Source organism: Trachurus trachurus (assembly GCF_905171665.1).
Source record: "Trachurus trachurus genome assembly, chromosome: 9".
Lineage (NCBI taxonomy): Eukaryota > Metazoa > Chordata > Actinopteri > Carangiformes > Carangidae > Trachurus > Trachurus trachurus.
The window spans coordinates 17,293,968-17,305,241 of record NC_139895.1 but is presented as its reverse complement, the minus strand read 5'-3'; the positions used below and the strand labels follow the sequence as shown (position 1 = coordinate 17,305,241).

The 11,274-nt window shown below is 40.8% G+C and overlaps 1 protein-coding gene across 1 annotated transcript; it reads left to right on the top strand.

Annotated features, from left to right (window-relative positions):
- The first annotated feature begins 697 nt into the window (after positions 1 to 697).
- On the top strand, positions 698 to 11,042 carry ostf1 (osteoclast stimulating factor 1). The gene is made up of 10 exons (XM_083978370.1): positions 698 to 839; positions 5,454 to 5,500; positions 6,304 to 6,354; positions 6,653 to 6,716; positions 6,803 to 6,856; positions 7,066 to 7,173; positions 7,498 to 7,547; positions 8,524 to 8,602; positions 8,920 to 9,018; positions 9,867 to 11,042. Exons 1-10 carry the CDS (start codon positions 806 to 808, stop codon positions 9,923 to 9,925), a joined length of 645 nt encoding a protein of 214 aa, XP_083834496.1. The 5' UTR covers positions 698 to 805; the 3' UTR covers positions 9,926 to 11,042.
- The last annotated feature ends 232 nt before the right edge of the window (positions 11,043 to 11,274 follow it).

Below are 11,274 nucleotides of genomic sequence, written 5' to 3'. Positions count from 1 at the left end.
TGTCCTGCAACTTCTGTGGTCTTTACCCTCTGCCCCCCTCTCTCCCTTTCTGTTCCGCTATAGGACGCTTGTGATTCGCTAGAGGAGCAGTTACGTCACTCGTGACCTGCCCATTGAGAAAAAAGAGGACAAAAACCAAAATGTGATGTAAACGAGAAGATACATTCTTACAACGTAGTCCGTTTAAAAACAAAGCAACGCATCCGATAACTTAATCGCAACAGAATAAACTAATGATTTGGTCTTAGAAATTATTTGAAAATAAGTAGGCTACATTTGAATGGAATGAAAACTAATCTACTAAACTGGAACACACCTTGCAGCCTGTTAACAAAACATAAACAAAACATTTTTAATACTTATGTATCGTATAATATTTAAAAATGTAGTTATATTCTTAATAAAAATAGTGTGTGTGTGTGTGTGTGTGTGTGTGTGTGTGTGTGTGTGTGTGTGTGTGTGTGTGTGTGTGTGTGTGTGTGTGTGTGAGTGAGAGAGAGTAATAGTTTTCTATTAAATTATTGTAGCCAACAACTTTTGATAGATAGATAGATAGATAGATAGATAGATAGATAGATAGATAGATAGATAGATAGATAGATAGATAGATAGATAGATAGATAGATAGATAGATAGATAGCATGTCCGCGGCAGGTTAGATTTTGCGCATGCGCAACACAACTTTTCCGCCGCCTCTGTGAACTTCCTCATTGGCAGCAGTGTAGTGATAGTTTGACTGCAGCGTCGTTTCTCCCTGAAGTAACACACAGCGCGTTTCTTCTTGTTTTATTTCCAGTTCCCGCAAATGTCGAAGCCTCCTCCCAAACCGGCCAAGCCAGGTAAGACCGACATTATGTAGAGTGTTATTCAAATTCAGCCCAAACTTTGGCTCCGTGTCTGTGTATGTGTGTGTGTGTTAACGAGGACAACACACCTTGTCGGCGGTGCGAGCTCCGTGGGCGGGCGGGGAGCCCTTGAGTTAAAAACGGCTGGTTTCATGCCATTTGTTTGGAGGGAAACTTGTATCCGCGAGTGGAAAGAAAACACAGGTGTTCGGGAGCACCAGGAGTTTCCATTATTAGTTAGTAGCAGGTCTGGTGGAGCTGTTTGACAGGGGGATCCAGCTCTGAGCAGCAGGCCTCTGTGACTTCCCTATTTCCATCACTCATGCACGGAGAGCGCTCTAACAACTCAGCTGCTCTCCGTGGCTTTAGGTCATAGGTGAAGAGATGATGATGAGTCTCTTGCATGGTCAATGACATCAGCCTTAATTTCCTGCAAGCTCAGACCTCTGTTGCTGCTGTTCTGGTTTCCCCTCCCTGAAATGAAGCAACAGCCTATTGCTCACCAAAAATAACAAAATTGGTTGCAATCCCATTGGTGCAGAAAGAATAAATACAACAAATAATAAATGATAGATTAAAAAGTCTACAAAAAATAATAAATCCCACACACATACGCACCAACAACCACCTTGTAACCACTATTTCACAGCTCCATTTGCAGCATTCAGTAGCTTAGGCTACATATTGCACATTGGTTTAAGCAGCATTCAGGGCAGCAGTGGCTCTTGGGTAAAAACAATTTCTTAGTCTGTTTGTCTTTGATTTAAGAGCCCTGTATCTCCTGCTTGATGACAGCAGCTCAAACAGAGGGTGACCAGGATGAGATGAGTCCCCCAGTATGTTTGTTCCAGGCTTTTGCAGTTTTTGCAGTGAGGGAAAACTGATGTAGAAGGTAAAGGAACTCCACACTTAAGGGTTTATATATGCAGACCTAAAAAAAAGAAAAAGAAAAAAGAAAACCATGACCCATCTAACCCTGCCTCTAAAAGCTGTGTGCACATCATGACAAAGCGTGCCGTGCAGGATCTGTAGGCCTAGGCCTATATGTCTATATAAAGATGAGACGGGTGCTTTTAAATCAAGCAGGCACATGTCAGTACACAACTATGTGTGTGTCTGTGTGTTACCTGCTTGTTGTGACAACACCAAAAACAACGCTGGGGAGAGGGTGGACCTGGCATTGTCATTCATGATGTCTATAATAATTATTCATGAGTCACATCCAGGTCAGCGCCTCACCTGGTGGTGACAGCTGGTGAGCTTGTCTCTTTTGTGACAGGACGACCAGTCTGTATTCGGTGGAGTCGCTGCCTCTGATGTAACATTATATCTACGTGGTATTTCACACACGGAGACACAAGAGTTGCAAGGATGAAAGACACAGAACCAACCCCAGAATGCTGGTGTAGGTTACCTGAGTGTCTAAGTGACATGCAAATGTTTTTTGGGCACCTGTGATCACAAATTTCTGTAACTGTGAGTAGTGAAGTCGGTTTGAGATGAACTGATCTGAGTTAAAGATGAAGCAACTGAACAATTGAAGCGAACACCATCCAAAGCTTTGGACACCTTTTACAGATTTGAGCTCCAGGATCTCTCACCTGAACCAGCTTGTTGGGGCTTGTTCACAATCCACATTAGGACAGGATTCATAAACAATCTAATTCCTCAAACCTTCTCCCAACTATCAGTAGCTGTGGGCTTCTCTAAGCAGCCCACTAACATTAAAAGCAGGAGAAGGCTGTAAGGAGATGGTAAAAGTGTTCTCTGGGAGTACTTTTCTCATTTTGTAATGTAGGCCTAATAAAGGAATTAACAGAAAAGGTGGGGGTCAGGTTTGGATCTAAATCTCCAGGGAGGTTTTAGAGGACTCTCTGAGTGGCGATGCACTCTACTGCTCTGCAGCTGCTGCACAAATGTGTGACCTTCATGAGAGAGTCATGAGAAGAAAACCTTCCCTGAGACCCCCACCACCAAACCCAGTGTCAGAAAACTGCAGGGAACAATATCTATTTGTAACATTGAGGATTAAAAGAGGGAGACTTGCATAGCAGGATAATGATTCTCTTAACACAGATCAAAATCCACAGTCAAATCCACCTCTAGACAAACAAAGCTGAAGGTGTTCAGGTGTGTCCTCCAACCTGAACATCCCTGGACACAGACCTCAGAGAGCATGTGCACACAAGACAGCCCAAGAATCTTACAGAACTAGAAGTTGTTTGCACTGCAGTGAGGAATGGGAAAAAGGTTTTTTAAACAAGAAGTGAAACACTCTTATCTTGCTTTAAAAAGTGCAAGATGACATTTTCCAAAGAATCTGCTACTACAGACCATGCAGGATACCCAAACCTTTCCATCAGGCCCTTCTCTCTTTTTTTCTTGATTGTGAAACTGAAATTAAAAAGATCGTCCTTTACAATATTAAAGAAATGTCTCACCTTAAACTAACCCTTTACATTTTGACCACGGATATCCTGATAGGTTAGGGGTTAGGGTCGTGACTTTCTCACCCAACCTGTCACATGACTTTTACTGGATCGTGAGCCGTTTACAGTGGATTATACACAGATATGCTGCATGTGGTGGTTCAGACTCTGCAGTGCCGTCACTGCTTCAAGCCTCCATGTCGTTGATGACGTCGATGATGAGGTCTTTTGAATGAATCTGTCTTGGCCCCTTCCTGAAAACGTTATTTCTCTGCAAAGATTCGGAGCTGTAATGAATAATTAATCAGTCAATTACTTTGTCATTTCTTGGAATTGATCATTAAGATGACACAGATGGAAAATAATCACACACAAAAATGAAACCAAAACACCACCATATAAAATCTCGTGAGCTTAGAATTATAAGGTTCTATCTCCATTTTTTTCAAAATTTAGTTTTTTGCATAATATCGTCCATTAGTGGTCTGTTAATGCCTGTGTGGTGTTATTTTTAAATTTTCAACATTTTTTAATTAGTTTTTCATAAAATAAAAAGGTTCTATCAAACAAAACACAAGCCGAGTTGGAACTTTGATGCTCAATATCTCGGAACTACCCAAAACGGAGATAGAACCTTATAATTCTAAGATCACGATCTCCTGAATATGTTTTGCTCACACTAAGAGTAGCTTTTTTCTTTTCTTCTTCTTTTTTAACCAGAGTAAATCCGTGTGTGTGTGTGTGTGTGTGTGCCTGCCTGGGGCTTTAAAATGCAGAGGGAATCTGAGCCAGTCAGCACAGGCTTTTGTGTGTTTTAAGCGACATGACCGGGCCTGCAGAGGAGACGAGCTCGCTGCGTGGAACAGAGCTGTGCCTGTGCAGCGGCTCCAGCTCTCGCTCACTCTGAGACACTGACACAGTGTGTCAGCTAAATAGGAACTCTGAGTAACGGCAGGGAGGTGGTACAAATGTCTGACATGTAGGCCAGTTGGCTAAAGCAATCAGCACACGGGGTCACAACTTATTCAACATTTACTGTAAATGCACCAGTTTCAGTCTAGAGGGAAGCGTGTTATGATTCATCATAACACATCTTTTATTACAGCTTGTTTGAATTCTGGCTCTGGCTATTGGTTGGTTGCTTTGTATATAATAGATTCAACACAGATAAAGAAAGTTGCATAAAGAAGTTATGCAACTGATGGAATAGTTGTAATAATCTTTATTTACATGGAACTTTGTTGAAGTTACAGGGAGCTATGCATAAATAGCACAAGAAAACGTAATCTAACAGGCTTTTTTTTAATGAAGTATGCATTTGCATCTAGTTGATGCAGCCTTTGCCTCCTGCCCTGATTTAGTTATTTTAATTAAAAAAGATGAAAGACAGAAAATTAAACCAGATACAATGACTGTATGTACATGTGTGTTTGACGTGTGAATGTTTGAAGGCATAATATTGACATATCCGATAAAAGCATGTGCAACCAGATCCATTGGTAAAAGGGAAGTCAATAGACTGAAGCACTGAATGATGATCATCTCCAAATGAGATGCAAACCAGGAGGATGACGTAACTTGGAACTTGCACTGAATGAGATTTGCTCTATGATATGGTTTTTGTGCATGTCACTGTTTCTTTAAACCCTGTTGAAGGTCTCTATGTGACCTAGTTCGACCGTCAGCTAAGGCCACAACCACTCTGGTAGCATTCCAGCAGCAGAGCCACTGCCAGGCCCGACTGTGAGCCATCACAGACCCCGAGGGCAGATAGATACCCCAGGGCAGCACACACACACACACACACACACACACACACACACACACACACACACACACACACACACACACACACACACACACACACACACACACACAATGACCAGCTCTGTGTTTTTGTCCCTGCTGCTCTGCATGCTAAAGAAAGAAAAAAAGAAAAGGAAAGAATCGCTGTGGGCTGCAGGAGAGTTGTTACATGTTGCTCTTGAGTGAAGTAACGTCTCACACGTGTCTCAGAGGAATTTACCACATTAAAGCTGAAGTCTTCTCTTACCCCACTGTGACGGTTGTCAGTACAATGTACCCTCTGTAGCTCTCCTACTCATGCAACAAGTTATGCACAAGTTGTCTACAAATCTTGTATCTAATGCACAATATGTTTTTTTTCTCTCTTCACAAGGCCAAGTCAAGGTGTTCAGAGCTTTGTTCACCTTTGACCCCAGAACGGTAAGAGAGATTTTTGTTTGTCTTTCTACTATTTAAGTGTTGAAGACCATAAACTGAGTCCCATAAAGTTAAATTCATGATTGAATAATTTGACATACAGTACATAAAATAATTGATAATTGTAATTATGCAATAGTACTTGTAGAGTCCGACATAAGAACAGTTCAGTTTACATTGAACTTACTTTGTTTATTTTTCTATGTTTATTAAGACCACATATGTATTTTAAAAAAAAAACACACACACACACACACACAAAAAAGAATGTGGTTTGTTGTTAATATTTAATAAAATATTCATAAAAAAGGAAATTGCCCTGGAGAAATCCATCCAACAAAATGACCCAAAAGCTACAGTGACAGAAGAGGAGCTTTAATAACAGTGATTTAGAGTAAATAAGTCACATATTTGAGTGCTTTATGATCATCCTCCTTGGAAAAATGCACATTTTCAACAATCATTGAAAATGATGTACAAAAAAAAAAGAGTAGTAGGCGATTCATTTTCTGTTGTTTCAGCTCGAGAGGAAATCATTTGAATGCAGCTGTAAATAAATATGATACACCCAACAAACATGATCACTAATTCCTCTCCTATGTCCTCGGAAGTGACAAATAGTGTGGGTTGGGTTTTTTCCTTTAACCCATATTCCATTTTCCTGTTATTCTTACCACACAGAGAGTTCAGCTGCTGTGCATCACACTCTGTATATAGTAATAGAAATAAACTTAAATGTGGCTTCATTAACAATCAAGTGTTAAAGCACATTAAAATGTAGTCAGCTGATTGACTTTATTTTTCAGCCAGACGAGCTGTACTTTGAAGAAGGAGACATCCTCTACATCTCTGACACAGTGAGTAAAACCTCCGACATACAGCCACCGTCTTGTCCTCCTGTCCTGTTCAGTTTGACTCTGAATTCCTCCTTTTCCTCTTGCACTCTTTTTCACATCTCCTTTTTGCTGTCTTCTATTTTCCACTGTCCACATTAAGTCATTTCTTCCATTTTATCTCATTTCACTCTTTTCTTTGCATTTTTGTTCAGCTTTCACTTTGCTTTGTCCACTTTGTCTTTACTCATTTGTTGCTGTGATTATTTTTGCTTTGATGGAAAAACCTACAGTAACATGTCTGCATAACTGTTATCCTCAGAGTGACACTAATTGGTGGAAGGGGACATGCAGGGGAAGAACAGGACTAATTCCAAGTAACTATGGTGAGTAGAAAACATAGACCAGTCACGTTTCAATGGAATTTTAATTTGAGACAATGCACTAATGTTCTTGTTTGTGTGTTTTGTAGTGGCTGAGCAGGCAGAGTCCATCGACAACCCAATGCATGAAGCGGCTAAACGAGGTACAGTACCTATCCACACATTTGTGCATACATACAATACTGTTCTGCTATTTCTTATTCTTAAACGTACTTCTGTTGAAGTCTGTTTTTCTGTGCAATATTTCCCTTTAATCTCAGACAAAAACAACCCTTACATAATAAGTTACCCTCTCCATTCAGCTCTGCAAGTGCTTTACGTCTATATTCACACATTTGTTTGTCCTCAACAGGAAATCTGAGCTGGCTGAGGGAATGTGTGGAGAACAAGGTTGGCATTAATGGGCTGGATAAGGCAGGAAACACTGCCCTCTACTGGGGATGCCATGGGGGACATAAAGGTAATCATCTTTGGGTGTATACAATTATTAGGGGCACAAGATGGCAGCTTCTCTTAAGAAACACACTGTATTTTCAGACTGGCAATACTGATTTATCTAATTTGTTGGAGTCCCATGCTGTTCCACCGGAGACTTGAAGCTTAAATTGTGACGCAAAGGCATTTGTTTTACAACAGAGGTGAAGAACATAAAAACAGGAACTTGATCTGTGTTCCTGTTCTCCTGTGCCCTTTCAATGTTCCTGCATGCTTGTAAAGTGATACTAGTGATACATTACGTATTTGCTCCATCACTGAACTTCTCCTTTTTTTTTTCCTTTTTCAGATGTGGTGGAGCTGTTACTTGGCCAGGCCAACGTGGAGCTCAACCAACAGGTGAGACGAGTTTTAAAACTTCACTGATGGGTGAAAAAACTGTAAACATGGATTTTCCTGACAGTTTCGCTTTCTGTAAGGAGTACAGTGTTGAGATGTGAGACGCATAACACATTTTTTAAAGAACCCACACCAAAACAATTCATCCATCCATCCATTGACTCCACCGCTTATCTGTGCAAGGTTGCAGGGGGCTGGAGCCAATTCCAGCTGACATAGGGGGCAGAGTTAGTTCACCCTGGGACAAGTCACCAGTTTATCACACATGGAGACAGGAAAATGCTCATAGAGATGAAAAATGCTCACACACTCACATTCACTCTTACGGGGAAATTTAAAGTCATCAATCAACCAAGTGTGCATGTGTTTGCACTGTGGGAGGAAGTAGGAAAACCCAGAGGGAACCCGTGCAGGAACAGGGAGAACATGCAAACCCCACCCAGAAAGGGCCCAGGCAACACTCTGCCGCCTTGACACAATTCAGTGTCCATTTCTGATGTGGGATCGTGTGAAAACTAAAAGAACTGAGCGTATTATTATTGTGTTACGCAGCAGCTAAAGAGTTGGCTGAGTGAATCAAAAAGCGGGACTCAGTAGGTGAACTTGCGCGTAGAAATATGGCAGGTCGGTGGTTAATGAAGTGTTGTGCCGATGCGCCTTTGTGAGGATATAAAGCAAACTTCATCAAAATAAATCTATATAGGGGCGTCATATAGCTCACTGGGTTGAACAGTGAGCTGCAGCGAGCACTACGCTGCAGCTGGCCCCAGTTCAAATCCCCAGCTTGATAGGATAGTCTCTCTGATCTCTCTGATTGATATCCTATCACTTGAGGGCATAAAAGCCCCCCAGTATACTTTGAAAAATAAATAATAATAATAATACATCTATATAGCTGTAGGATGTGATCATTCATCTTAGTTGAACTTTGATTGTTATGGTGTTTGGCAGTGATGATGATGATGTGTTTTTATAGAATAAACTTGGTGACACCCCTCTGCACGCTGCTGCCTGGAAGGGTTATTCTGACATTGTGGAAATGTTGCTGAACAAGAGTGAGTATCGAGCCATGTCTGCTATTTTTTGTTGTTGCTGTTGTTGTTTTATAAAAAGAAATGTGCCCACCAGGCCATCCTCTTAATTTGGATCCATGTCAAAACAGAGCTGGAAAAACACAGAGACAAAGCCCCAGAAGGATTTGTTTTTTTTATCCATCTTTCAACGAGATTGTGTGATTCTAGAGCGAGGAAACAATAACCACATTTTGTGTGTGGCGTCACATGCACAGTTTTATCTTTTGTATCAGGGTTATTCATGTCTTCCTCTATTTAGTTTCTATTTTTTGGGGTGGGGGTGAAAATGTTTGTTTCAGATGCGAGGACAGACGTCAGGAACAATGAGAATAAGCTGGCTCTGGAGATGGCCACCAACGCCCAGTGTGCTTCACTTCTCAAGAGGAAGCAGGGAAGCAGTAAGTGGAGTTGCCACTCGGGGGCAGCCTCGCAGCACACACACAGTATCACTCAGTCAGGCCACACACTCTTAAAGGGAACAGATTAATACCGGTATGCTTTTTTTTTTTCATCTGAGGTCAGAGTCTCATATGTGCACAGTTCACACAGAGATCAGCACCACAGCCTCAGCAGAGTTACTAACTCAAACCCAGTTCTGAATTTGATGTGCTCACTGTGTGTTACGTTCACTACTGATTATTTTCAGTGGTTTCAACCAGTGAAATCTGAACAGAAACATTTAACAACGGCTGGTATAATCCAGTCGACCTAAGACTGCACACAGTGAAAGGTTTGTATCCAAGAAAGATCATTAGAAATAGATCATAATATTTCTGCCATGTGAAAACCAAATAGGAGGACACACCATTAAACATAATCCTTTGTAAATATTCTCATTTAAGTCATTAGGCAGAGCTTATTAAAGTACTGAACAGTTATTGATCGCCACGGCCTGGCAACAGCTACTCAGTTATATGATTGCATATCCACAACTTATTCTTGTCTCCTATGTAAATAAATAGTATGAAATAGGGGCATTGGATGTAATCAGGGGTGGGGTTCAGAGCAGGTCCAAGTGGGAAAAGAGGAATGAGGTTTAGGAGATAAGGAGCAATGGGTGTGTAGCTGGAATATAATCATAACATCCACAAGGCTCATTCATTTGTATAAGAGTATTTAATGCAAAACAACTACAAAATATGCTAAAGATGCAATTAATTTTAATCCAGGAGATAGGTGTTGCAGAAATGAGGAGATAAATATAAAATATTCATGTCACTGACTGTTCATTTCTCTATCGACACAGGTGTCACGCGCACACACAGCAACGCAGAAGAGTATTTGGATGATGAAGACTCGGACTGAGCTGTCCCCACTGTCCAAACATCGCCACTGTCTTCCATAGGGTTTGGGGGAGGGGGGAGCTTGAAGAGTTTTATTACAGACCAACAATGGATTTGCTGCTGTGTTTTCAACTATAACTCCATTTTAGTTCAATTCATTTGTGCAAGCACCTCAGCTCTCGGCCTCCCCGTGTCACACACCTCACATCAGTGTGAATTACAAAGCGTTGAATTAATGCGTTTTGCCATTCGCCTGCTTTTGCCGAGCGCATTTCCACATGTAAGGAGTTTGCCTTGGAGCGTTGGTTGCACACTGGGAGCTGAGCAGAATATATGTTGTAGTAGTGGGGAAAAAGGGACCAAAGCTCTAAGAAGCACATTCCAAGCATCCAGATTATGTTTAACCCATTTAAACTGGGAATTAAAGTGCCAGTGCAGATTAAAAGATTGACCAGGTCTGTTTCTAGTTAAGTTTTCGAGCTCCACTAAGATTACTGAGTTTACAGAGTCAGCCAAAAGGAATTGGAAACACATTATCTCTCTGCTTGGCACTCTGTCACAACTAAGCACAATTTATATCTATTTATGTACATCAGGGAGACAAAGCCGCACGTACACTTGACCTTAATATTTCCCCTCAAAATGGGATGAGCTGAGGGACCCAATGAGACGTTTTCCTGTGCTATCTGCTTGGTCAAATTAAGGGTGTCACTAATGTGCATGAATGGGCTTATTATGGGAAAAGCATCTGTAAACTGTGGCAGCAATCGTCCTCCCTCCCCTTCATTATGTCATGAAATTCACTCATTACTTTTTTGTGCTGCTTGTACTTTGGTCTGTTATTACATTTCCACTGCCAACATCCTCCATCAGTCCAAAAAAGAAAAAATCTACCCTGTGTGAAACAGACGTTACATTCCTCTCTCGTCTTTCAAGCTTTTGATGGTTTGATTACCATCCTGGGAGCAACTTTCTGGTGTTATTGATGCTTTCCGACAAATTATATTAAAATAAGTGCCTTAAATATATGTAACAGTGTGTTTTTGGTTGTGTATCAATGTGAACATATTTCTTTAAGATGATTTTTTTGTTCCAGATTTCTATCAGCTTTGTCTTCAATCTGCAATAAAAGATTTTTAATGAAACAAAACATTTCTTTTTTTTTACCAAAATTAAAGGCCAAATGTTGCGCCAGGATTTTATGTTTCATACTGCCAAAGAAAATTCGTATACCTCATTATGCAGAACAAGTGCAAACAAACCTCTCTTATACATGTAGATGTAGATAAATATGACTATGGACTGAACATTAATACACTAATAAACCTTTTAAAAAAACCACACTGACCAAAAAATATGTTCAAAAGTCAA

Bases quoted from the DNA above. Each gene is read 5' to 3' on its own strand.
- ostf1 (XM_083978370.1), top strand. From the start codon at position 806: ATGTCGAAGCCTCCTCCCAAACCGGCCAAGCCAG. The intron at 5,501-6,303 runs GTAAGAGAGATT...TTTATTTTTCAG, and splicing joins TCACCTTTGACCCCAGAACG to CCAGACGAGCTGTACTTTGA. The intron at 8,603-8,919 runs GTGAGTATCGAG...TGTTTGTTTCAG, and splicing joins GGAAATGTTGCTGAACAAGA to ATGCGAGGACAGACGTCAGG.